Genomic DNA, 25732 nt, shown 5'->3' with positions numbered 1-25732 from the left:
TATTCCTGAGACTTGTTACCTTTCTCTGAGGCAGGACAGGTGCCAGTGGAAACCACAGTAATGACGCAAGGCGCAGGAGCCATGACCTTGAGTTCTGAGAATTTTTTTCAAAGTGTTGACTTCTCGAGTTCTAACCGATAGTGTAGGAACAGAAAAATGTTTCTAGGAATTTTAAATTATACTAATTCCACATCAAATGATTTGCCTAGTCCTCAACTTGAACATTTTTTGACATACTCATACATTTTATCTTAAGAAAAAAGAGATCTTTAAAGCCAAAAGAACATCTTTTGTTTTTCATATTATTACATACTCATAGTTGATGTTTCCTGTGGGGGGAAAAAGGTATAAATATGAGTTCTCTGCTGGAACGGGTCCTTCATAAATGTATAGGGGCCATACAGTTTTACAGGTGCTTTCACTTGCATGATCTCATTTACTTCTCATCACAAGCAGGTTTGGGAAGTCCCATTTTTCAGATGAGAAAATCAAGACACAAGTAGATTGAGTCTTGTGAGAATCACCTGAGCTGGGACTCTGAAATCACTTCCATTTGTACCACAGATGTTTCTCAAAGAACAATCCATAGCCTATCTGTGGCTAAAGCAGTTTCCCATCGTTTTTATGAGAGGACAGGTTAATGAGTCCCAAATTGGAACAAACCCTGCCAGCTTCGGTGTCATATGCTTCCCTCCCCGGTTCCACCTGGGTCCTTGGACTCTTGAATCAATAGCAATGGATAAGAGGCCAGAGGAGCATTCCAGGCAAGGCTTTACTGGGACTCCGTGCTGCAGCACGAGGGAAGGAAAACAAGAAGCAGGTGCTCTTACTCGTTCCCCAAAGTGGGGTGGGCGGAGCTGGTCCCTTCAGTGGGGTGAGGGTGGGGGCCGGTGGCTGGGTAGGGCTGGAGGGGAGGCTTCGGTGATCTGCGCACCCCCTTGCTGGTGCTGTGTGCAGGGATCGCGTGCAGCCCCCCGCTTTTGCTCGCAGCTTCTCAGAAGTGGCAGTTGGCCTGTGGCCTTTTTGTATCTTATTGTTCATAATTGACCGCACCTGCGCATGCATGCAGTTCTTAGTCCCTTAGATTTTCTTTGTCTATGGCTCGAGGAGATGTTTGTCCAGGTGCAAGCACTCAGGTGACGGGTCCCAGGTCCCAGCCTGTCTCAGCTGGGCCTTATGGTGGACAGGGACGTCCTATCTCATTATCCTCAGAGCGGTTGGGAGTAACAGGAACAAGGAAGGATTTTTATCAGAGAATTAGAGGATGTTCGAGCTGAAGGGGATGCACAGGTGGATGTGTTTCAGGAGGTGGGTGTCCTTTACCTAGATTCCTGTCTGTAGGTGATGGCTTCAGATTTAGTACCTTACAGCTACTTAAGCATATGTCATAAATTGTAAGCTGTAGTTTCTTTAGAAATAAAGACCCTTGTTAAACAATACTATCCATGTAGAAATTGCACCTTGTTTTAGGAAAACTGTCATTTAAGATTTCTTGGCAGTTTAAAATTAGTTTGAAAAATATTTCCAGTTTTGGATAATCCAATATTTTTGGATGGGTAAAAACAGTTGGCTATGTTTGTGATTCAGCAGCAGACGTTACTTAGGAAATATGGCTCCTGCTCTGAGGCAGATGCTTCATTAAGTCAACTGTTTTAATTTTGAAAAGTTGGGGCTTACAGTGTTAAAAGTAAAATCTTAATTTAAAATACATAAACCTTCCACTGTAGTCCAATATAAAATAAAAATTAAATTTAGAAATTACATAAACTTAAGGATTTGATGAATTTCAGCCTCTTTACATAACTACAATAACAAAATTTTATAAAATCTGATTATTGAACCAAGTGCATTAGAAAGTTAAGTAGCCACAGTCATTGATTCACCTGTTCAGTAAGGGAAGAAGGAACCTGACTTATAGAGGGAATTTATGCATCAAGTAGAGAGTTCAAATTAGATCACCTCCAAAATTCCTCTGTTCTGTATGATTATTTTTTTTACAAATTATCATAGATCTGAAATTAATGTCCCAAACAATAAAAATAGCTGCTGTGTACTGATTACTGATCATTTGCCGGATGCTACACACTTTGGAGATGTCATTTCGTTTAGTGTTCACTACCCTGCAGGGTTAGTGCCATCAACCTCATTTTACAGGTGAGCAATCTAAGACTCAGAAAGCCTGAGCCAAGTGCCCAAGATTGCAGTTACCAGCCGGAATTTAAAACTGAGCCCGGCTTTTAAAGCCTTACCTGTTCTTGTCACTTATGTCGATGTCTGATCTGATGGACTCACTGATTTTTACACTTAGGGTCAGCAGATAGTTTTTTGTTGTTTTCCTTTCAGAGGTAAGGAAGACAGGTCTTTTCTAGGTCTTTCTTGAACGGAACTTCTTTGCACTTACGGCATAACTCCAGTGCTATTAAGCAAATACTGTACTTGCATATTGAGCGCATAAGGCTCTTTGGAAGGCTCTGGAAATTATTCCCAAATCTAACAAATCAGTCACTACTCCCTTTATAGGCGAGCTGACATGCCACATGGGAAAATCTTATGGGGAAAATAACATTTGAGCTGGGCCTGAAAGAACGGGTGGAATTTTACTACTAGTAGTGATGAAAGATACTCCAGCCATTGGCAAGAAAACAAATAAGCACAGTGCAGAAAAAGTCAATGAAAAAGAGAAAGGCAAGTAGTCCATTGTGGCTAAAATATTAAACCTTATGAGGTTAAGTTGCCATAGAACTTTTCTTTAACAAAATAGCATGAACAGTGTATGTACTCAGGGTGTTATCTGATGTCATATTTGAGCACCTGCCATGTGCGGGGCTCTACGCATGGAGATGCAAAGATGATTAAGAGGCCAGGTTCCTGGAACTCATCCTCCAGCCAAGGAGACAGTCTTAGGGCAACAAATTCTAATATGTCAGACCAACTTTAATAGAATACAGGGAGAAACAAAGCACTTTACTGTAATCTATTATAGAATCAAACCTGGAACCTCGGAGGTCACTTTTCTTTTGCTTCTTCTATATACCACTCAAATTAGCATCTACAGTTTTTAATCTTTGCCTGAACCTTATATATTTTATTATCTGTTCACCTTTGTGTAGCAACCCAACACTGGAACTTATATTTGGAATCCATCTAGTAAATAAAGTTCTCTTTATAGAGAAAAGCACCTCAAACTTCTCCCATCCAAACCTAACACACTCCCCCTCCCTCTGGCCCGCCCCCCGCAAATCCGTTATCATTCTTCTAATCTTTCTCTCAGTGGATGGTACCACATCACCCAGTACCCAGGTTAAAAATCTCCAAGTCATCTTCCACTTCCACCTTTCCCTTCTGCCCTCATCTCTGCCTGCAACTCAGCATGTCAGGAAGTGCTCACAGATCTTGACCTTGAATGTCTTGTAAATGCATTCTCTCTTCCCAGCCTCCACTGCTGGTACTTTCGTTCAGACCCCTTACCTTGAATTATTTTCTTGGCTTCCCTAGTTTCTAGTTAACACTTCACTATACACTCTCAGACCTACCTTTTAAAACATTTACCTTACTTAAAAAATTCTCATAGGCGCCCATTTTTACCCTGAGAAATAAAGCACAAACTCCTTAGCGTGTCATACCTACCTACAGATCCCCACTGTGCCTTCCCAAGCTCTACCAGTTGGGCACTGGTAAAGCCCAGTCCTTGTTCTGAGGAAGCTTAGACTGGTGGATCTGACTCAAAATGTTACTTCCTGTTGTTATCATTGTTTATCCTTCCTTTCTTTCCACCCTGGAATGGGTTATCATTGAGTTCTGAAATGTATTCACTTCTGATATTCCCCCCCCCAAAAAAAATGAGTAATGAAAATCTGAGTTCTCAGTTTAGTGTATAATAGTGAACTATAGATGTTTGTGAAATGAGTGAAGAGCTCCGAAAACTGTAACAACGATGTAATCCAGGAAGAATTTCGGGTAAGTCAACAAAAGAAAGTAGATGGTGCCCTTTGAACCTCATCAGTCTCAAGTCTCTGCATGTAACTGTGACCCCTGGTGTCAGAGAAACATTATTTATTCCATGCTTTGGCGAGCCCTCAGTAACTTAGAGTTGAGGTACGATCACAGTTTTTACCATGAAGTTGTGGTAAAGCATGCATACTAGAGCCCCTGCACGTGTGGAATTTAGGGCCACTGTGACAGTGTTCATTCGTAGTGTGTTCACTAGGACCCCGCACCTTGGCGGCTGAGTCTCACAGTTCTGTGTCCTGCGTGGCTCTACAGGAAGCACAGTTCCCGGAAACCTCGTTTCATCTTCTGACTCTCTGATGAGTAGTTTTAAGGGTTCCCCTCCCAGTCATTCAGAGATGAAGCCAGTGCACGTTTCCTCAGACCCTTGTGATCTGCTGCCTTGCTGTCAGTTTCAGTGGTGTGCAGTATCAGAATGGCAGAAGAGTTTTCTTCAGCGTGCACTAGTGCACGGCTTGGCAACCTACTGCTGGCTGCCTGTTTTTGTAAAGCTCGCCAGCTATATAGAATGATTTTTACATGATTGAAAAAAGTCAAAAGAAAAGTCATATTTAATGACATGGAAACTATGTGAAATTCACATTTTGTTGTTTGTGTTGGTAAAGTGTTTTTTTTTTTTTTTTTAACCCAGCCGCCCCCATTCATTTACCTGTTGTCTCCAGCTGCTTTTACTCTACAACAGCAGACTTGAACAGTAGTGATCAGACCGTCTGGCCAGCAAAACCAAAAATATTTGCTATCTGGCCCTTTACAGAAAAGTTTGCCCACTCCCAGTATAGTGTATGATATGGGGAAAAGAAAAGGGTAGACCTGCAGCCATGAGGAATGCTTCCTCGAAAACAAAGGTGGTGTCAAGAGTAGTGATTGGAGTGGGAGGAGAGCTGTGGGACCTACTGTGGTGACCCAAAGAAATGGGTGCCTGGCCACAGACATCAGATAAGTTTAGGTCTCTCCCCTGTGTTTGCCTCTGGCCCCTGAATTAAGCAATGGTTCTTCTGTAGCAAGGGTTCCCAGAGTTTACAGGTCAGTGATGAGTGGGATCCTTTTCTCTGTTGAGTGTCTGGTCTTTGGAAATATACCTTCAGGCCGGATAGGTAAGAAGTAGTATTTTACTACTACACGGTACTGTTGCCTTGAATGTTAGGTATGGTAGCAATAGATATCTGTTTCATGTGGGAGTACTTTGAGGGTAGTTCAACCCAGCCATTTCTAATTTAATAGCAAGACGCTTGTTGTCAATTATGTTGGTCAGTTTTTTACAAAATAGGCTTTCTCTTTTTCTCTTCTTTTGAAACTTCAGAAATATAGGTATAAAAAAATCGAACTAGTGATGATTTTTTTCTCTTCCTTAAAGGAATCCAAAGATAATTAGGAACCTTTTAAAACTCAGTGGAGATGTTATTAGCCTGATGATTTTGTGGAGTAAAATAAAAAGAGGTGTTAATCTGTGATGCATAGTTTATTGTTTAATCTCTCTAGTAATATGGAAAAGTCTTTCGCATTTCTGTTGAACATAGAGAACTTTGTTCTGAATTGGGGTGCTGTTAGGTAGATTGCCACTAATTGAACATCTGTAGGGCTGTGCCTAAGGATTTTTTCATGTAACATTTTTACTGCTGATGGTATAACAGAAATACAGAAGGCATGAGAATCATGGTTAACAGTAGCTAAGAAGGAAGAATTAGTCCTCAAAATTACGTCAGTAGTCTAGAATGCCGGACCCAAACCTAGAAAGTAGAATTTAACAGAGCAAATTAAAGCCTTGCATTGAAATTTTTTAAACATATTTTTAAACCATAGTATGAGGACACTGGCTTGAAAAAAATCCAAGAGGAAAATGATCTAGGTCATTTATTTTATTTATGAAATATGGAAAACCTGTCAAGTGTTTTTAAAGGCATATTAAGTTGTATTGTGCCAACATCAGCAAAATAATAATCATGTAACACTTTGATGAGATTATACTTGGCACAGTTGCTTCAGATTCAGTTGGCACATTTTTCCAGCAGTTCTATGAGTCATGACAGTGAGGCGATCCCAGAACCCTAAGGGGATGAGGAATGATTAGCTGTGTCCAGTACCTGATAGACTGTCATGGGGCCTCTTCAGTACTGCTCAGCAAAAGACCAGGACTACAGCCCTTCACTTGAAGCCAGGTTTAGGCTTGTAATGAAAGCCTTGTTAAGAACAGTATGCACCCAGGAGTGGAAAAGACTACCTCACAGTTTGAAAGAAGACATGGCTTTGGCATTTGGCATTAGGTTAAAAAAAAAAAAACTATATGATTTCTGAGTTGCCTTCCAACTTGAGTATTGGATATTTATGGGTGACGATTATTACAACTTAATGATTTGTTTGATTACTAATAGTTTTTTGAGTACTTACTATGTGGCAAGTACCATGCTAAGCAATTGACATGTATTATATTCTTTAATTCTCACAACAGCGCTGTAAAGTAGATTCCGTTTGTGTCCTCTTTTATAGATTAGGAAAATGAGATTTTTCTTAAATAAGAGGTTAAATAAATTGCCCAAGGTTATGCGTTGAGTGAGTGGGCAGAGCCGTTTTGGGGATTCAAGCCCACATCTGTCTAATTCCAGACCTTATCCCTTAATCAATATGCTATACGTATCCCCCATGTGACTTGTTTATTAGTGTAATAGCATGGTAGTGGAGCGTATCAAAGTAATGTTTGTTGTATCTGTCTTTATAGGAAAACTAGACATTTCCAGCTGATGCAGTAGTTGAAATGATGTCATATACATGAGATCCCTAACTTTCATAACTTTGGAAGGTGATAGTGTCCTCTTAGAGTCACTTAGTGACAGTGAAATTCATTATTTTACAATTCTTATAACCGGTTTCTCTTAAAAAAGTCAAATGGCTTTTTTAAGATTTAAATCATTTTTATGTATGAATGTGTGAAAAATTAAGTTATATAACGCTGCAAAAAATATTGGCTTTAATATTTGGTTCTGTATTTAGAAGAATGAATCTTGCAGATTTACACATTACATTTTATTTGATTAGAGAGGTGTTTCCCAAGTTATATTGCTACTTTTATGATTGCATATGACCTAAATTTGAATATCCACTGATGACTGTTGGGAAATTTTATTAAAATTTATCATCTCTGAAAAGTCAATTTTAACAGTGAATGTGTTCTGTTGAATTCTAGGGGGAAGTTTGCAGTGGTGAGGAAATGTATAAAGAAAGATTCTGGAAAAGAATTTGCAGCAAAGTTCATGAGGAAAAGAAGAAAAGGCCAAGATTGTCGGACAGAAATAATTCATGAAATTGCTGTTCTTGAACTAGCACAGGACGATCCTTGGGTCATTAACTTACACGCAGTCTACGAGACGCCATCGGAAATGATCCTAGTTCTGGAGTAGTAAGTGTCGTCTCCCTTACTGAGTTCATTCCATAGTCCACACTCCTTTATCGGTGCCACTCATCTGTGATAACGTGGCAGGCCCTGGTTCTTTAGAAATCTGAAGATTTTCCAGAACTTTCTTGTGTGTTCTTCTTATTCATTTGACATATCCCAAATTTGCAAGGATGCATGTATGTTATGTTTTTCGTTTTCAGTCTTCAATGAAATTCCTTTGAAAATAAGTTCTCTTATGTTCTTATTAGAGGCTTTCTTAAGAAGGTAAGTGGCACCAAGATAATATTAAAATAAAAAGCATTTTATAATCCCTTACATGTCCATATAGTCAAAGTTCCTAATCCTTCTTTCAGAAATGATAGTTTTGATTCATTCCATGTTTCCAATTTGGGTAAATAAGTAAGGACAGCAGAGAAAACAGCTTTGGAAAATGAAGGACAGTTTTTTCTTCTTAAGAAATCCTGTTTTCTTCTCTGCTTCTCCTGCCAAAGGAAAAGATTGATAGATTTGAGTACATTAAAAAGCATTATTAGTACATAATATGAACACAAAATGAAAAGACTCAGGGAAAAAATAGTTCTAATATCTGTTCACCCAAACTGATTAATATTTCTTTAATATATAACTGGATCTTACCAATATACACAGAAACATGAACCTCCCAGTGTAAAAAAAAAAAGGACAAAGAAAGGATATAAAGAGAAATTCCACACAGAAACCTGTGTAAATGGCTTATACATAGGTGAAAAATATTGACTTTTACAGTTTTTATAATGTAAATTTAAAAATAAGTTGCCCGTTTCTCTCTATGTAAGATCGTCAGATATCATGAAGAAAAGTGGTACTCATGACTTGGATCATCTCATACTACAGGTGGGAGTATTACCTGGTGTAACTCTTCTGGAGAACAGTGTGGAGTATGTATCAAAAGCCCTAAAAATATATATACTCTTTAACCCAGCAATTTCACATACATAAATTTTTTCACAAGGAGATAATCAGGCCATTGGGCAAAGATGTATTATAAAAACGTTTAGTGCAGCAGTATCTACATAACAAAAAGAAATAATCTAAATGTTTAATGGTAAGAGGTTGGTGAAATAAGTGATCATGTCATGAGATGGATTGCTCTGCAGTCATTTTAAAAGATATGGTAGATAAAAATGTACTACATAGAAAGATGTTTTAAAATATTAAGTTAAAAAAAAAGTTACAAAATAACGTGTCTATTATTACCTTGTTTTTATTTAAAAGTTTATAGAGGGAGAAGTCTGGACGGCTAAAATAGTGTGTTCCTCTTGCTAATATAATTCAAGAGCATCGTGTTTATATATTTTAATTCGTAATTTCACTTGTAGGAATCCCTTCAAAGGAAAAATAAAATGTGAACAATGGAAAGCATGAAAGTGTTTTCCATTGTGTATTTTTAATTATAATAGAAATATCCACAAATGATCAAATGCTTAAGAAATGTAGTCGCTGTGGATTATATCTCCGTGCAGTTGTTTTCCAGTTGTAAAAAGAAAGGTTGGTTGAGAGGATTTTGGTTTTCGGTTGATCCTGGAGGCTTAAGTTAGGATTGGAAATTGATCCGGAAGAGACCCTCCAGCCATCATCTCCTCATTCCTCTCCCGTCCTCACAAACCTGCTCTTCAGCCTCTGCGCAGGTCTTCAGCCTTCCGTCTGCTCCTGCCTTTTCTTCCGTTACATTCCCTTCCCTTCTGTGGTCCTTACTGCAACTAGTCCCTCACCAGCGCCTCACGTTACTTCCTTCTTTCTGTTGCTCTCCCTCTGCACCTCCTTCTGCCCGTTTGAAACATGGGATGCAGGCTCTGTGTCCCTCCTCCTGCCCGTTCTTGGGAGTACTTGCGTAGTCTTCAGTCTGCTTATTACGAGGGTGAGAGTTGCATCCTCAGCTGGGCTCTTGGTGTAGCTGGGTAATTCTTTACCTAATCTCTCAGCCCCTTCTTTTACCATCCCCGGCAGGCGGGCAGGAGCTAATCAAAACCTTGACCACACTTACTGTGTCACCCACTTCCCACCTGTTAGACACCGAGGCTTCTCTTCCTTTATGGAGGAAATAAAGGCCATCAGACACACGCCTCAGCATCCCTCTCTAACTGCTCTCACCTGCTTGCCTTCTGTTGCGAGGAAGAGATCCCACTCCTTAACTCGAAGGCTAAAACTTTGACATATGTTCTTTAATCCTCTTCCTTTTCTAGGACTTGAGTTTTACGTTTTAGTCACTTATCTAACCTCTCTCTCAGAGTCCCTCTCCTCTAGTGATTCTTTTCCCTCCATCTTCCAGGATTTCAGTCACTTCTCTCCTAAAATTCCTGGTCCTCAGCTTTGACTCTCTCTGAACTACTGTCCTGCCCTTCTCTTTCCTTTACTGCTGTGGTCTTTAAAGGAGTCGTCTGAATTTACAGCTTTCCTCACCTTCCAGTCAGTTTTGTTCTACTTCATTGATCCATCCATCTGCTGGTGTGCCGATACTCCATCACTTTTCAGTCTAATGCCATCTGCTCTCCTAAAACTTTCATGAGGTCATCAGCCCTGTGTGCCAAAATCGATCTCCTCATTTTAGTGTTCATTCTACTTCTTACTCTCTTTAAACACTTGATATTATACCTTCTTCTCTTGAAATTATGTTCTTCCTTGGCTTTCATGGCCCTCTTTTATTTTTTAAATCGTAGAGCCTTTTCCCCTTCATCTACTATATAAATACAAGTGCTCCCCACAGCTCATTAGTGTTACTCTGGTCATACGTTTATATTCTGCACGTTTACCCTGGATGATAACAATGCATTTTTGTGGCTTCAGCTATTTTTTACGTGCTGGTTATTGCTGGTTATTTCCAAATCTTTATCTCCAGCGTCAGACCTTTCCCTCAGCTCCAGCTGCTCTACTGCATATCCCTGAATCCACCTGCACATCATGACCGATGCACGATCAGTATGTTTTCACCCCTGCATTGCTGCCCTTCTTTGCTCCCCACTTCCAGTGGTATCCCTGTTTATTTCATCACTCACGTAGAAACCTTGGGTCTATCCTTGATTGCTTTGTCTCATTTAATGCTTGTGTGTCATGAATTACCAAGTCATCCACTTGAACCTCTCCCCTGGTGGTCCCTTTTTTATTGTGTTTGCTGTTTCTCCTCTGTGTTGGGTCCTCTCTCTCGCATGGACTCTCACAGTAGCTGCTTAGCTGATCACTCTGGCTTCAATTCTAGGGCATCCCTCAGGCTCCTGTTGGATAGGTGACCTACACATAGATGTGGCAATATTATTCCCTTGCTTAGAAATCTTTGGTAGCTTCTGTTGCTTCCATGATCATGTTTCTAGAACTACAAAACAGTATGATTTGGCCCAAACTTTTTGTGTTCTGCTTTTTGTTTGAAGAGGAAGTCTTAGAATTAGACTTTGGACATTGAGATATCAGAATTCTCGGCCATGTCGACAGATTGTTGTTATGGAAGCTGGCAGGTTCATGATTACTGTATTACTCATTCCACCTGCCATGTGCTCTGGATACTAAGGTGCTGGTAATACGAAAGTGAAAATAGCATAACCCCTTTGTTCCAAGTGCTATAGTTTAGTGAAAGAGATAGAAATGATGGCAACAACCTTGGTGTTTTACTAGAATTCTTGTTAATTGCTGTGGGAACATAGATGAGGTGTTAGTAGTCGTAGTTAAGAACTTACTGTGTGCCAGGCACTGTGCTGAGTCTTCCCTGGCAGCTCTGTGTACATCATTTCTATGCTTTATATACATTATTTGTGCATTTTAGTTTTAAATTTTCTCCAGCTTTACAAGATGTGATTGACATAGAACATGCTGTAAGTTTGAGGTCTGCAACGTCTTGGTACACTTATATCTTGCAGAATGATTACCACCAGGGCATTAGCTAACACCATTTCTTTTTTGTGGTGAGAACATTTAAGATCTACTCTCTTAGCAACTTTAAAGTATATAACACAGTATTATTAACTGTAATAAGCATAGTTACATTAGATCCCCAGAACTTACCTTATAACTAGAAGTTTATACTCTGACCAACAGCTCCTTTTTCCCCACCCCTAGTCCCATTCTAATCTCTATTTCCATTTGAGTTTGCCTTTTGTAGATTCCACCTATAAGTGATATCACACAGTATTTGTCCTTTTCTGTGTGACTTATTTCACTTAGCATGATGCCCTCAAGTCCTATCCACATTTTTGCAAATGGAAGGATGTCATTCTTTCTTGTGGCTGAACAATAGTACATTATACATATATATATATATATATATATATATATATATATATATATATATATATATATATACACCACATCTTCTTTACCCATTCATGTTTTGACAGACACTCAGATTGTTTCCATATGTTAGCTATTGTGAAGAAGCCTGCAGTGAACATGGGAGTGTAGATATCTCTTTGAGATCCTGCTTTCATTTCTTTTGGATACATACCCAGAAGTGGAATTGCTGGATCATATGGTAGTTCTATTTTTAATTTTTTGAGGAACCTCCCTACTGTTATCCAGAGTGGCTGCACCAATTTACATTCCCATCAACAGTGCACAAGGGTTCCCTTTCTTCCACATCCTTGCCAACACTTTCTGTCTCTTGCCTTTTTGATGATAGCCATCCTAACAGGTGTGAGGTGATGATAGCTCATTGTGGTTTTGATTTGCATTTCCCCAATGGTTAGTGATGTTGAGGACCTTTTCATGTGTCTGTTGGCCATCTGTATGTCTTCTTTGTGAACATGTCTATGTAGTTCCTCTGCCCATTTTTTTAATTGGAGTATTTGGTCTTTTGCTATTCAGTTGTATGAGTTCTTTATATACTTTGGATACTAACCCCTTATCAGATATATGAGTTGCAAATATTTTCTCCCATTCCGTAGTTGCCTTTTTATTTTGTGATGATTTCCTCAGCTGTGCAGATGCTTTTTAATTTGATGTAGTCCCAGTTGTTTATTTTTGCTTTTGTTATCAAATCCAAAAAGTCATTGCCAGGACTGATGTCAAGGAACTTACCCCCTATGTTTTCTTCTAGGAGTTTTATGGTTTCAGGTCTTACATTCAAGTCTTTGATCCATTTTGAGTTGACTTTCATGTATTTGTAGGTAGGGGTCCAGTTTTCTTCATTTGCATGTGAATATCGAGTTTTCCAAATACCATTTATTGAAGAGACTGTTCTTCCCCCGTTGTATACTCTTTATACTTTGTTATAAGTTAAATAATGATATATGCATGATTTTATTTCTGGGCTTTCTGTTCTGTTCCACTGATCTATATGTCTGTTTCTATGCCAATACCATACTGTTTTGAATCTATAGCTTTGTAATATATTTTGAAACTGGGCTGATGCCTCCAGATTTGTTCTTCCTCAAGATTGCTTTGGGTATTTGGGGTCTTTTGTGGTTCCATACATATTTTAGGATTGTTTTTTCTCTGTGAAAAATGCCATTGGAATTTTGATAGGAATTGCATTGAATCTGTAGATCACTTTGGGTAGTATGGATATTTAATAATAATAATTCTTCCAGGCCATGAGCATAAATAAATCTTCAGTTTTTTTCACCAGTGTCTTAGTTTTCCATGTATAATAGATATATCATTTCTTGGTTAAAAATATTCCTAAGAATTCTATTCTTTTTGATGTTTTTGAAAATGGGATTGTTTTGTTAATTTCTCTTTCTGATAGTTCATTGTTAGTGTATAGAAGAAACACACTGATTTTGGTATATTGATTTTGTATCCTGCAACTGAAATTGTTTTTTGGGGGGTTTTTTTGGGGTTTTTTTTTTTGCGGTACACGGGCCTCTCACTGTTGTGGCCTCTCCCGTTGCGGAGCACAGGCTCCGGACACGCAGGCTCAGCGGCCATGGTTCATGGGCCCAGCCGCTCCGCGGCATGTGGGATCTTCCCGGAGCAGGGCACAAACCCATGTCCCATGCATCGGCAGGCAGACTCTCAAACACTGCACCACCAGGGAAGCTCTGAAATTGTTTTATTTACAAATTTTAGAACAAGATTTTATATGTGAGAAAAAAAATTTCAGAATAATAATCAACCTAAGATCACACCACAAGTAGCAGAGCCAAGATTTAGCCCAGGAGTGTGTGATTGCAAAGCTTTTAGCCGTGCACTGTGCACCTTTACTCCACCAGAGAGGCAAGGGAGTGCTTCTGAAGGAGATGTTCAGCGGTATATACCAGCCATCATTGCCTCACTTGGGATTTTTCAGGTTGTTTGGACTGTGTCCCATGCTTTTCTGTCTGACTTCTGTTCTACCTCATCTCCTGCTAGTACTTCTCCAACCTCCCCCTGCATTCTAGGCACACGTTTTTTCTCTCTCAGTGCTTAAAGATATCATTGCATTGTCATCTGCCTTGCATTGTTTATGACAAGAAGTCTGTGTTGATTCTTGATACCCCTGTATTAGTGCCTTTTTAAAGATTTTTCTCTTTCACACTGGTTTTCAGCAACTTGAATATAAAGTGCCTTGATTTCCTTTGTTTATCCTGCTTGGGATTTATTGAGCTACGTGGATCTTTTAGTTTTTATCAGATTTGGCGATTTTTCGGCAATTATTTTTCTGCCCCCACCTCTCTCTTCTCGTTTCCTCAATACAGTGTGTTAAACTGGTTGATGCTGTCGCTCAGGTCCCTAGGGTCCTGTTTATTCTCCGTCCCACACCCCCGTACTTTAGATAGATGGCTTCCATTTCCGTCTTCAGATTTGCTGATTCTTCCATAGTGTCTGATCTGCTGTAAAGCCTGGCCAGTGAAATCTTCACTATAAACATTGTATTTTTCCTTCTCTAGCAATTCCACGTGGTTCTTTTCATACCTCCCATCTCTCTCCTTGTTGTGTTCATACTTTACTTTAAATCCTTCAGTGTATTTATAATACCTGTTTTAAAGTCCTTACCTGCCAGTTCCATCATGTCTGGGTCTGTTTTTATTTTCCTGTTAGTTGGGAGTTGTAAGTGGTGGCGTTTTCAGATGTCTAGTATTTTTTGGAAGGATGCCATATATTTAGAATGGCACAGTGCTGGGTGGATTTTATGATCTTCCACTAAAAGAATGGTGATGTTTGTTTTGGCAGGCAGTTAAATTACTTGTGGATCAGACTTACTGGGCAGGTCTAGGGCTACTTTAGCCTTTAATAAGGCTAAAATATGGCATTCTGGGGGGTCTGCTGAATGCCCCAGGTGCTTGGCATGGTTTTTCTCCTCAAACTGGGTAAAATTCAGATATCTTATTCTGGTGAATCCTTGGTGAACGCTAGGGCTTGTTCAGCTTATGATTTCCTGGTAGTTCTTTGCCTGACCTCAGTTTTGTCCAGTGAATGTGCGTATAAGTACCTTGTCTAAGACTCTGGAATACAACTAAGCAGCTGTCTGCAGGTCTCTCTCTGTGTAGAACCCTCGTCCCTGGTCCTCTGCCTGTACGAAGTCCAGCTGCCTTAGCCTTGTCAAACTCCCTTCCTACCTCAATTTAGCAAGGCTGCTGTTCTGCTTGGGATCCTCCCCAGCCCTGTACCACGTGCCGTAAATTACCTCCAAGTAGAAAGACAGAGCATAGGGCTCAGCTTGCTTGTGCCTCCACCTCAGGGATAATGGTCCTAACGGCCTGTCGTTCTTATGTCTGAAAACAGTTGGTTCATATACTTGGCTCATTTTCTCGTTGTTTATGGGTAGATGGCAAGTTCCGTACCATTTGGGTGAAAGGGGAAGTAGCCGCTCATCCTTCTGTGAGTGTACCAGTTATTGGTCACACCAACAGGCCCTCATACATATGTCCACTCTGCCTGGGATGCACTCCTGCCATTCCATCTAGTCCTGTTCATTCCTGAAGGCTCAGAATAAGTGTCATCTTTCTAAGATTTTTTTTCTCTTTCCTTCCAATTAATTGCTCATTTGCTAAGTTATCAAATCACTTGATATATAACTTCACACGCATGTGTATTTATGCATACATATTCCTAAAATTATCTTTCGTCTTTCTCTTCCCAACTAATTATAATTTATCTTTCTTGGCCTAGCACATAGCACAGGGCCTCTAACATATTTGATTGATATTTGTTGAATTTGAATAGTGAGGGAGTAGAGATCCAAACTGGGCCTCTACATGGGATAGAAACGGAAATGCTGGTTTAGGTAGAAAAAGGAGTGTTTGGTGCCTAAGTTTGGAAGCTGTGATCCAGCTAAGGTGCAAGCAGCCAGGGAAAGTCAGTTACACTTAGCTTCTGAGCATCATTTATAGGCTCTGAGTAATGTTGACAAAGAGATACTTACAGCTTTCTGAGGACCACTGACTAGAAAATTGAAATTCACCGTTCTTAATGTTTTGTGTAAAAATCGTTTTGGTGGAAAATTTTTGGAAAAGCCCTTGAGTTAATTGTTTTGTAAAAGATATTTGGGTAAAAAGTTAAATGAATTCGTTTCTTTGTAATTTTAAAGTTGTGGAAAATAAGCGCTGCTGGAGTAAAGTGCACTGTAATAAAGCTGTGGAAGTCTTGCTGTGGTGAAAGGGAGACGCCCCAAAACTGTGCTGCTCGAGCGCACACAGCGGTGTGAAGCACCTTCCTTCCCACACAGACTTCTGTGTGAAGGAAGGTGCTTTGTGCGAAGTAGTTGGTAATATTCTTGTGTCTTCTGTTACCATACTTGACAGATGCTTTTAACATCTCAAGTTGTTCCTTAGTAAAATTTTACTTGGTTCCATTAATTAACATGACAGTTAAATGGGTCAGGCTTAAACGTAAGTAGGATGAGATGATATGGTGGTCGTACTTTGTACCGAGAGGGTATGTTAAGTCTTATTGATCGCTCAAGGCTGGCTTTTACAGTTTTTTTTATTACAATAGGCTGCATTTGAAGTACATCCTTGAAAATTTTTAGAAAACTAGTTCTGCGCTTCACATTTTGTGCTTATGTGAACTGCTTACATTCTTGGGAAAACAGAGAGGAAAACCCTTTTGTTAAAGCGAGAATGGGTAAACATCATAGTGGAAAGGACTAATAATAAATTGTTCTTAAATTTTAGGTGAAGAAATCCTTGTATTTATGTAAATTGACCGCTGTTGAATTTTATTGTGGGTGGTAGTGTTGAGCTGAGAGGCCCAGAGGACAGTAAATTGAGACTGGCGAACTTTTGCAACCAAAATGCATTTGTCTGTCTCAGCTGAGGAAAACAGGCAGTTGTGAGTGTAGCCTTCATGTGCAGGGGACGCCGTGGACTGCACATCGCATCCTGGTGCATCTCTAGCTGCTGCTGCGGCCGAGTGCACTCAGCTCGTGCTAACTGCCTGCTCAGCGTACAGCACTGCCGGGCTGTCACTAACTTACCGCTCGGTTCTGTTGTCAGTGCTCACCCTTTCCTTCCTCACGAGTTACGCATCACTTCAGCTTTGCCGGAATATGTGCTGGCCATTTTGCAGTAAATTACATAAAAATTGTTTTGATGCTTTCATGTATGGTTTTCTCATACTGTAATTAAAATATAATTGTCAGTTGTATAGGTTTAACCAGATGAAAATTTGAATCAGCCAGCGAGTTATTTTCTTTCACTCTCACCACCTACAGCTTTTCAGCTAAACTTAAATAGGTTCTTAGCTGACTTTGGTGAAAATTTTTGTTTCCTTTTATAGACAGAATTTGGAAAGTAGATCGCCCTAACAAAAAAAAAAGGAAGGAAAGAAGGCTGGAAGGAAAGAACTAAATTATCTTACGAAAAGGAAACGAACGAGTAGCTTTTGTTTGCCAGTAGCATGGCTGTTTGGAGACGCGTATTTCACATTAATTTTTATAACAACTTCATGGAAGCAATCCAGTCTTTTTTTAAAAAAAAAAAACACATAAAGGAAAATTTGAGATAGGACATGAGCTGTCATTTATGGTAAGAACAAATTGTTAAAATATGGAATTTCTGCTGAAGGGAAAGAAAAATTGTAAATGATTTGTTTCTTTTATTGGCAAAATTATTCAGAGGAAAAAAAAAAACTGAGGTGCTTTGGCCAGAGGGTGGAAGAAAGTTTAAGTCCGTACCGCTCTTTTGGTGAGCCTAGGTCATATCTACTGAAATTTCAAAAGCACATTCCTTTCACACCAGCAGTTTCATCCCAGTATCTACGTTGAAGACTACTTACTGACACAGGCACTGACAGGAACCTTCACACACCTTCGCATCACAGCATTGTTTATAATCATGAATAATGAAAAAAAAAACCTAAATGTCCTTCAAAGGGGAATGGTTAAATAAACTATGGTTTTTCTATTCACAAGTTTGCAGGAATTAAAAATTCTGAGGTAGGACTTCTCTGGTGGCGCAGTGGTTAAGAATCCACCTGCCAATGCAGGGGACATGGGTTGGATCCCTGGTCTGGGAAGATCCCACATGCCCCAGAGCAACTAAGCCCACTAGCCACAACTACTGAACCCATGCGCCGCAACTACTAAAGCCTGCGCCTTCTAGGGCCCCACGTGCTGCAACTACTGAGCCCACGTGCTGCAACTACTGAAGCCCATGTGCCTAGAGCCCGTGCTCCGTGATAAGAGAAGCCACCACAACGAAGAATAGCCCCTGCTCGCCTCAACTAGAGAAAGCCCGCCTGCAGCAATGAAGATCCAAGTCAGCCAAAAAATTTTAAAAATAAAAGATAAAAATTATGAGATAGATATAAAACCATCATGGAAAAGACTCTTAAGGCATGTTTAAGTAATTTAAAAAAGTAATAGAACAGTATCAGTTAGAATGTTGCCATTTATGTGTCTTTAAAAATCCAGAAAACTAATATTTTTGTATGCATTTAAATATATTTTAAAAATCTGGAAGGTTGGAGTACACCTGAGTGATAACAGAGCTTACTTCTAAATGTAGCTCTGGACTGGGGGAAGGGTCTTCAATGGAGGGCATTTACTTTATTTGCATTTTTTACAAAAACAATGTTTTTATGTATTCTGTAACTAGAAATTCTTGAGAATTTTTTTACTTGAAAGTGTGTTAATATATTTTACTACTAAGGTTTAGTTCTTGAAGTTCTGAAGCTGATGTTTTTATTTAGCTTTGGAAATGCTTATCTGAGCTTAAATTTTTACTTAAAAATATTGGATTTCAGCATATAGATGGAAGAAAGTTTACACACATTCACATTATAGTCTATGTAAATAAAGATACCTACTGTGTCTAAATATTAAGAACACAAAGGCTATTTTTAATGAGTCCTCTTCCTTTCTATTGAAAATGTGCTTCTCATCTTCTCTAGTGCTGCTGGGGGTGAAATCTTTGACCAGTGTGTTGCAGACAGAGAAGAAGCCTTTAAGGAAAAAGATGTTCAGAGACTCATGCGGCAGATTTTAGAAGGTGTTCGCTTTTTACACGCTCATGACGTAGTTCATCTTGATTTGAAGGTAAGAGCTGAATTACTTTACAGTTTTGAGGTTGCTGGAGAATGACACCCTAGATGCGAGATGTCTCACAGTGGTTTCCTCCAATATTTGTCAGGTTTGTGTGTTTTATTAGGTAACAAGGATATAAGAATTGAGTCGTAACTTGTATCCTCTAGCCAGTTTTATCAGGGAGAGAATGCACATGTGCATACATAGAAAGATAAATAATAATACATTGCCCCGGAAATGGAGCTTCGAGGGTATATTGCTGGAGTAGGTGAAGGCTTCCTGGTGGAGACAGGGCTTGAGCTAGACCTTTCCAGAAAGTTAGGATTTAGATAGGTAGAGAAGAGTAGGAGAAAGTTAACTCAAAAGAGTTAGGAATCCTTGTGATGTGTTTGGACAAAAATAAATGGAAAAGTTCCTCTGGAATTGAAAGATGACGTAGGAGATACTGAAAGTTGAGAAAAGGCCAGATTCCTGGGGTTCACATGTCACGGACTGATAGGTGATTTTTGAGCAGAAATATTTGAAAAGCAGTGTTGTGGAAAATTAGGCAGGCAGCAATAAATAAAATAAACTAGGGAATGAAAGCAATCAGAGGCAGGTAGATTTTTAATTTGAAATTGTCAAAGAAGGAAGGGGAGGAAGGAGGAGAGAAAATACAAAGGGTGGTATCAGTCACCGTCCTTTCAAGTGACGCGGACGCCAGCTGAAAGCAGGGTAATCGAAAGAGGAACTTTCATTGGCTAAAACGTCCAGGGTAACTCTGGCTGCAGTTACACCACTATTCATCCATCCAGATATTGCCGCACTTGGTTCTTCTCCAGTTCTCAGCTCTGCCTCCTCCAAATGGCAATAAAATGGTGGTGAGTTAGATGCGACCGTTTTTTACCCTCACAACTGCCCTGAGACTCAGCAGGAAAGAGCTGCTCTCAGGTCACTGGCTCATTCAGAAGTCCTGAGACCCACTCAAACCAGCTTAGATCAACCCAGAAAGAATTGGTGCACTGGTCCAGGGTGCAGGGCTTTGACGGCCAGGCCAGTGCCATCGGTGTCATAGGCACCCACCTAGAGGGGTCAAGCCCTGCTCCCAGCCCAGCGTTGATGTGGACTGAGAGTGGGGAAGGGATGGGTTCTCAGACCAGTTCCGTTTCTCGAAGACTAGAGAATGGGCGCTCAGGGGACAAACAGTAAATGTCCACCGCAGGTATTCAGAGCATTTTCCTTCAGGCAGCTGAGGAGAAAAGCGTCTAAGACCCCTGTTGGTTTTCCCATGGTTGCTTCCCTGTCAAGTCCAGGTGGGGCTTTGTGGAAGTGAGACAGTCCCCTAGCACAGAACACACCCCAGGGACTCCGGCGCCTTACCAGCCTTGTCAGCCAGAGGAGAGGGGGTGAGGAAGGAGGGTAACCTGACAGGGCCGAACCCCCGGACCCAAAACCACTTTCCTCTCCTGAACTTCTGCGGCCTCGTCTCACTCACCTGCCCATCCACCCTGACCCCTGCTGTCGTATGCTTCCAGCAGAAAGGAGATGCTTTCGGCAGTGGCTCTCCAGCTTTGACCCAGGTCAGGGTCACCTGAAAGGCTTGTTACAACAAATTGCTGGGCCCCAGCAAGTTTCACATTCAGGGCAGGGCCAGGTGATGCCAGTCCTGCGGATGCAGGTGCCACTCAGCTGCTGCTGGATGGTACACTCTGACACCTTATACACACTGTACTGTACACGTACCGTACTGTACACGTACCGTGCTGTACACGTACCGTACTGTACACGTACCGTACTGTACACGCACCGTACTGTACACGTACCGTGCTGTACACGCACCGTACTGTACACGCACCGTGCTGTACACGCACCGTACTGTACACGCACCGTGCTGTACACGTACCGTGCTGTACACGCACCGTGCTGTACACGCACCGTACTGTACACGTACCGTACTGTACACGTACCGTGCTGTATACATGGCAGTGTTCAATCTCTTTTGCACGAAGGAACGCTCTCAAGGAGGAGTGTGCAGTGTATATAACCAGGAAGTGACTCCATAAGTAAACTTGATCAAATTCCATTTGAAATTAGGTGGAAAGGTAATAGGTCATCCTTCAAATGCTAGTTTCCTACAGAAAAATACAGGGGAAAGGAAATTATTTGGAAACCGTCTTGTTCTTTTGTGCAAGATGCCAATATTTCATTTTGTTAACAGTTCTTTTTCCTCCGGGACACTGATTTCTTAGTGTAGTGTCTAAAGTGGGCGGTTACAGCACGGCACCATTTTTCGAAGGCAGGTGTGGACATGTGTGCACCCACGAGTAGTGCAGTGGCCTTAGACATCACCTAGGTGAAACCCTCAGAGCATGCGCAAGGGAGCTGGGGCTTTGTTTTGTCCCTTTAGTGCATCGTATGCATTAGAAATTCAAAGATCCTGGGTGCGGGACACAGCCACTGTGCTTCGCTCAGGAACACTTGCCAGGAAGAGATGGTCTCTGCAGTCCAGACTTCAGTGGACTCAGACTTTAAGAAGCCTCAGTTAGGGCTTCCCTGGTGGCGCAGTGGTTGAGATGCAGGGGACCCGGGTTTGTGCCCCGGTCCGGGAAGATCCCACATGCTGCGGAGAGGCTGGGCCCGTGAGCCATGGCCGCTGAGCCTGCGCGTCCGGAGCCTGTGCTCCGCAACGGGAGAGGCCGCAACAGTGAGAGGCCCGCGTACAGATTAAAAAAAAAAAAAGAAGCCTCAGTTAGTACCAGCTGTGAGGAAAATGTCCCCAAAGTAATGTCTGTGCTAAGCCTTCTCTCATGTTTGGTTTTACACACTTAACTTTGTAAAATCATACATTTATTTCTGTGACGTTTTGCTAGTTCTATGATGTAAAAACGACCTCCAGGAACAGAACACCAATTTAAATAATATTGCATCTATAGGAAATGAGCTTTCAATTTATGACAGCTCCACCTACGACATTATTCAGAAAAGGAGCTAATTAGGTAGTGAGTCAGACGGGTTGCCAACACTGTGTGTCATGCATCTTTGATGTTACTTGAAAGCAGTCAAGAGTGAATATTAAGTTCTTGAATACCAGGTTCGGCTGTGTATTTACACAGTGAAATTATATCCCTGTCTCCCTAATACACTCAGTATAAATCGTATCCTTTCTCCCCAGTGCACTCAGTGTAGAATGCTTTCCAGCTTTAATAGAGGCTTTGATGATGGGCCTTTGATGTTGGAAACAGGACTTTCCATGTTTCCTAGACCCAGAAGAGCTAGAGGACAAGGTGGCCTGGAAGGTTCTCAGGCTGTCTTCTGCCCTCACACTCTGCACACGTGCAGTCAGACCTGTTTCTCAGTGAACTCTGGAGGGGAAAGGTTGGAGATGGGGTTGGAAAGGCAGCAGTGCACACGGGAATGATTTCTATCAAAAGGTCATTTCCAAGTTGACTTCCATGTCCCCCGTGAGTCTGGACAAAGAGAGTCTACTGTCCTGCATCTTTTAACAGCCGTCTGCCCAGTGACGATTTGTTTATAATGCTGACTCTCAGTCTCTATCAGAGCTTGAAAGACGAAGCTATAGAGCTAAATGTGTTTTCTTATGTTTTAATTCTGTGAAAAGTGATAACCCCGGTATATATGGGAGCTTTGAGTCAGTAGACCATTTATTCCATGGTGAAAATGGGCAGTTCTCATCCCAGAGACAGAGGTTAGTTAGAATGACTATTATAGTTGCCTCTTTGAAAAGTGGTAGTTGACAGAACGGGAAATACACTACTCAGTCCAGTCAGACCCCAAACGGTCAGTTTGCCAAAAGACTGATTCGCTGAACACTCTCAGCCAGATGCAGGCAGGCCTCGGAGATGTGGCGGGTTTGCTTCCAGACACCACAGTAGAGTGAATATCGCAATAAAGCGAGTCACACCATCTTTCCCAGTGCCAAGGTCACTGATCACAGGTCAGCACAATAAATAAAATGAAAAAGCCTGAAATACTGTGAGGATTACCAAAATGTGACACAGAGTCACAAAGTGAGCAAATCCTGTTTGAAAAACGGTGCCAAGGCTTGCTCGACGCAGGGTTGCCTCAGACCTTCAATTGGTAAAAAAACGAAATAGCTGCGAAGTGCAGTAAAACAAAGTGCAGTAAAACGAGGCAGGCCTGTATCTTCAGCTGAACATGGGAAGTTCTTTGAGGAGTAGCAGATGCCGATGTTGGGGTGTTTATGCATCTACGAAAATTGAAGACCCTGAAGTGTGTGTGATTAAGGGAGAGCCCATTCCTTTGCACGTAAATCATGGCAGGACTGACAAGTCTCAGTAACAGCAACTCTGCCAGAGTCAGGACAAGCTCGAGGCTCAGAACCATCTCAGTCATTTGCTGAGCTAGTCATGGGCGTAATGGCCTGCTTTTACATCAGTCAAGGGGAGGACTGACCAAAAGGGGCACAGAAAAATCCAGTCTTAAAATCCGAGGCTGTTTGTGTTCAGATGGTCTTGTACTGGTCAGATCTTCCAGCAGTTCTGTACTAGGTATTCAGTCATTAAACCCGTCCACCCTGTGATATGTATAATGGGAAGTAGAGGAGCAGACCAGGAATTAGAAGCTGGAACTTTCCCTTCTGAGATTAAGTTGATCACTGATAGTTTAAGCATCAGTGTTTTACTTGAAAGAGGGGTAACATGTAACATTTCTAAACAGTTTCCCAAATTTATTTAGACAGGATTATTAACCTATTTCTATACTCTGACCTGGGTTTTAGTGCATAAAATGTCAATTTACTTGAACTTTCGTGGGCTGATAAAATGTTCCTTAAAATGCTGTCCATGGTACCTTAGCCTTATTGAGCAGATTAGCCTCAAGTCTACAATGATCTCATCCAATGGTGATTGCTCAGTAAATGGTAGATTATGTACAGAAGTGAAGATGCCCAGATAAATAAAAGGATTCCCCCACGAAGCTGAGAAATAAGATTTTAGGAGCACCCCTCTACTCCCAGTTGTCTATTTGGGAACAGTTTGTATGTTTCCCATTTATTCCACTCTCATTACCTCTCTGTGGACCTTGTATTTTTCTCTTTTTACCACTTGGGATGCATGCATCTTCAATAGAATTAAGTATTGTGAGCCGCAGCCTCTGTCATGAACTGGATTCCACAGAGAGGAGGTCTGACTAAGCTGTAAATGTAAAGGTACTTATCTCTGTTTTTAGCACATGTTTTCAGGAACTGATGGATATTTTCAGAAATGATGGAGATTATAGTCTTATATTTTATCTAGAGGAGTAAGGTCTACTTTAAAAACGTACCTGTGGTCAAACCAGGGCACAGTTGGACGAGAGGACATAATAAACGTTAACTGTGAAGTTCCGAAAGCTGCGATTTTATGAGACGTGTGTTTTTTCTAGCAATCTCTCTTTCAAGGGTTTAACGTCTCTCACTTTGGCAGATTATGGATGCTGTGACTAAGCCTTGATTTCAAATACTAAGGTAACATTTTAATCATTTGGTCACACTACTACAGAATTCACTACATTACCACCAAACCAACTAGCTTTTGCGTAATAACTAAAGAAAGCATTTCCCGTGGAATGTAAAGAGTAAACAAAATGTAAGGGAAAGATGTTTAATCTCCTTTAAGCGAACAAATGCTATTTAAAAACATTCCCAGAATGAGCAGGTCTTGTTAATCACAAATGAACCTTAAGAAGATCTGGTGATTAGCAGTATTTCTCTTGGTGTTTTTGATGTACTGGGAAAGGCAAAACATGTGCAGTGATGAATGTCTGTTCAGAGCCAGACTCCTCTCCTCTAATTTGCCTGAATAATGATGTTTGATCGTACTGCAGTGTGTCATTCGTGTAATACAACTAAAATGGCCTTGAGAAGTCTGGGGCCTCATGATCATGATGTTACATAGGATTTTTTCCTGAAGAAATAGCTAGAAGCTAAGGAAAAAAGAGAATGTTGGCTTTATAAGGAAGTTTATGTTACCAGAACCTCTATAGTTACTTTGTCATTGAAAAGAGACATCGATGCTAACACTGATCAGTTGAGCTTCTCAATCTTGCGTGCGGGGTGCTTTATCTGGTTTGGGTATTTATAACCATTGAGCACGCGTCTGCAGTGGAAACTTCTACAGTGACAGCAATTTGTTGTTTTGGTTTTTCATTCAGTTTTAAGGTTTTACTGTAGCCAGAACTGTCTGTGATTTACAAGAAAAAGACAAAACAGGTTTTTATACAAAATTAGAGATGACACTGAGCCACAGTGTGGTTGTTTCACTATAGGCAGAAAAGTCTTAGTTATTTTGATGAATTTGTTTTCAAAACAAACTATCATTCCATAATTGCATAGTGGTAGTAAATTAGGACAGTGGGTAAGAGACACTAAGAATTCCCTGACCGTTTCTTGGGGTGTCATTGCATCTTTTTTTTCTCTTAAGGAGTTTAACGCGGCACCATCAGCCCAGTGCCACGGGCCACGTGGTGCTTTAGAGCACTTGGAACGTGGCTCGTCTGAACTAGGTTGTGCTCAGAGTGTGAAATCCACACCAGAGCTCCAAAGACTTACTATGAAAAAAAGTAAACTATCTCAATAATTTTCCCTATTAATTACATGTTGAAGGTGTAAACTTTCAGATATATTGAGTTAAATAAATACATTTAATTTCACCTGTTCCATTTTACTTCTTATAATATGGCTGCTAGGAAATTTTAAATTACCTTTCCGTAGGCCAGCACTGGCTTCAAGGGTATCAGAAGATACTTAAGTCAAAACCACCTGTACTAGATCTCTTCGCCGTTCCATTTGTTTTTCAGCCTATTGTAAGCTAGTTTTTTCTCCCACCATTTTACTGAAAGTTACCTTCTCTGAGTTCGCTCATGGTCGTCGTTCTGCCCCTTGTCCCATCTGATGGCGCTCTTCTCCCTGTTTCCTGCTCTAATGTTAC

General features: G+C 40.7%; 1 protein-coding gene across 1 annotated transcript in view; it reads left to right on the top strand.

Annotated features, from left to right (window-relative positions):
• Positions 1–25732, top strand: part of STK17A (serine/threonine kinase 17a) — a gene marked incomplete at its 3' end in the record, with an annotated part of 36928 nt that overhangs the window by 3069 nt on the left and 8127 nt on the right. Inside the window, exons 2-3 of the mRNA XM_079931825.1 lie at positions 7187–7399; positions 18674–18818. Coding sequence (XP_079787951.1) covers positions 7187–7399; positions 18674–18818 — 358 coding nt within the window. The remainder of the gene's footprint in view (positions 1–7186; positions 7400–18673; positions 18819–25732) is intronic.

Source organism: Stenella coeruleoalba (genome assembly GCF_951394435.1).
Source record: "Stenella coeruleoalba genome assembly, chromosome: 9".
Classification (NCBI taxonomy): domain Eukaryota; kingdom Metazoa; phylum Chordata; class Mammalia; order Artiodactyla; family Delphinidae; genus Stenella; species Stenella coeruleoalba.
Note: the sequence above shows the minus strand (reverse complement) of the source record. Positions and strands in the feature narration are given on the sequence as shown.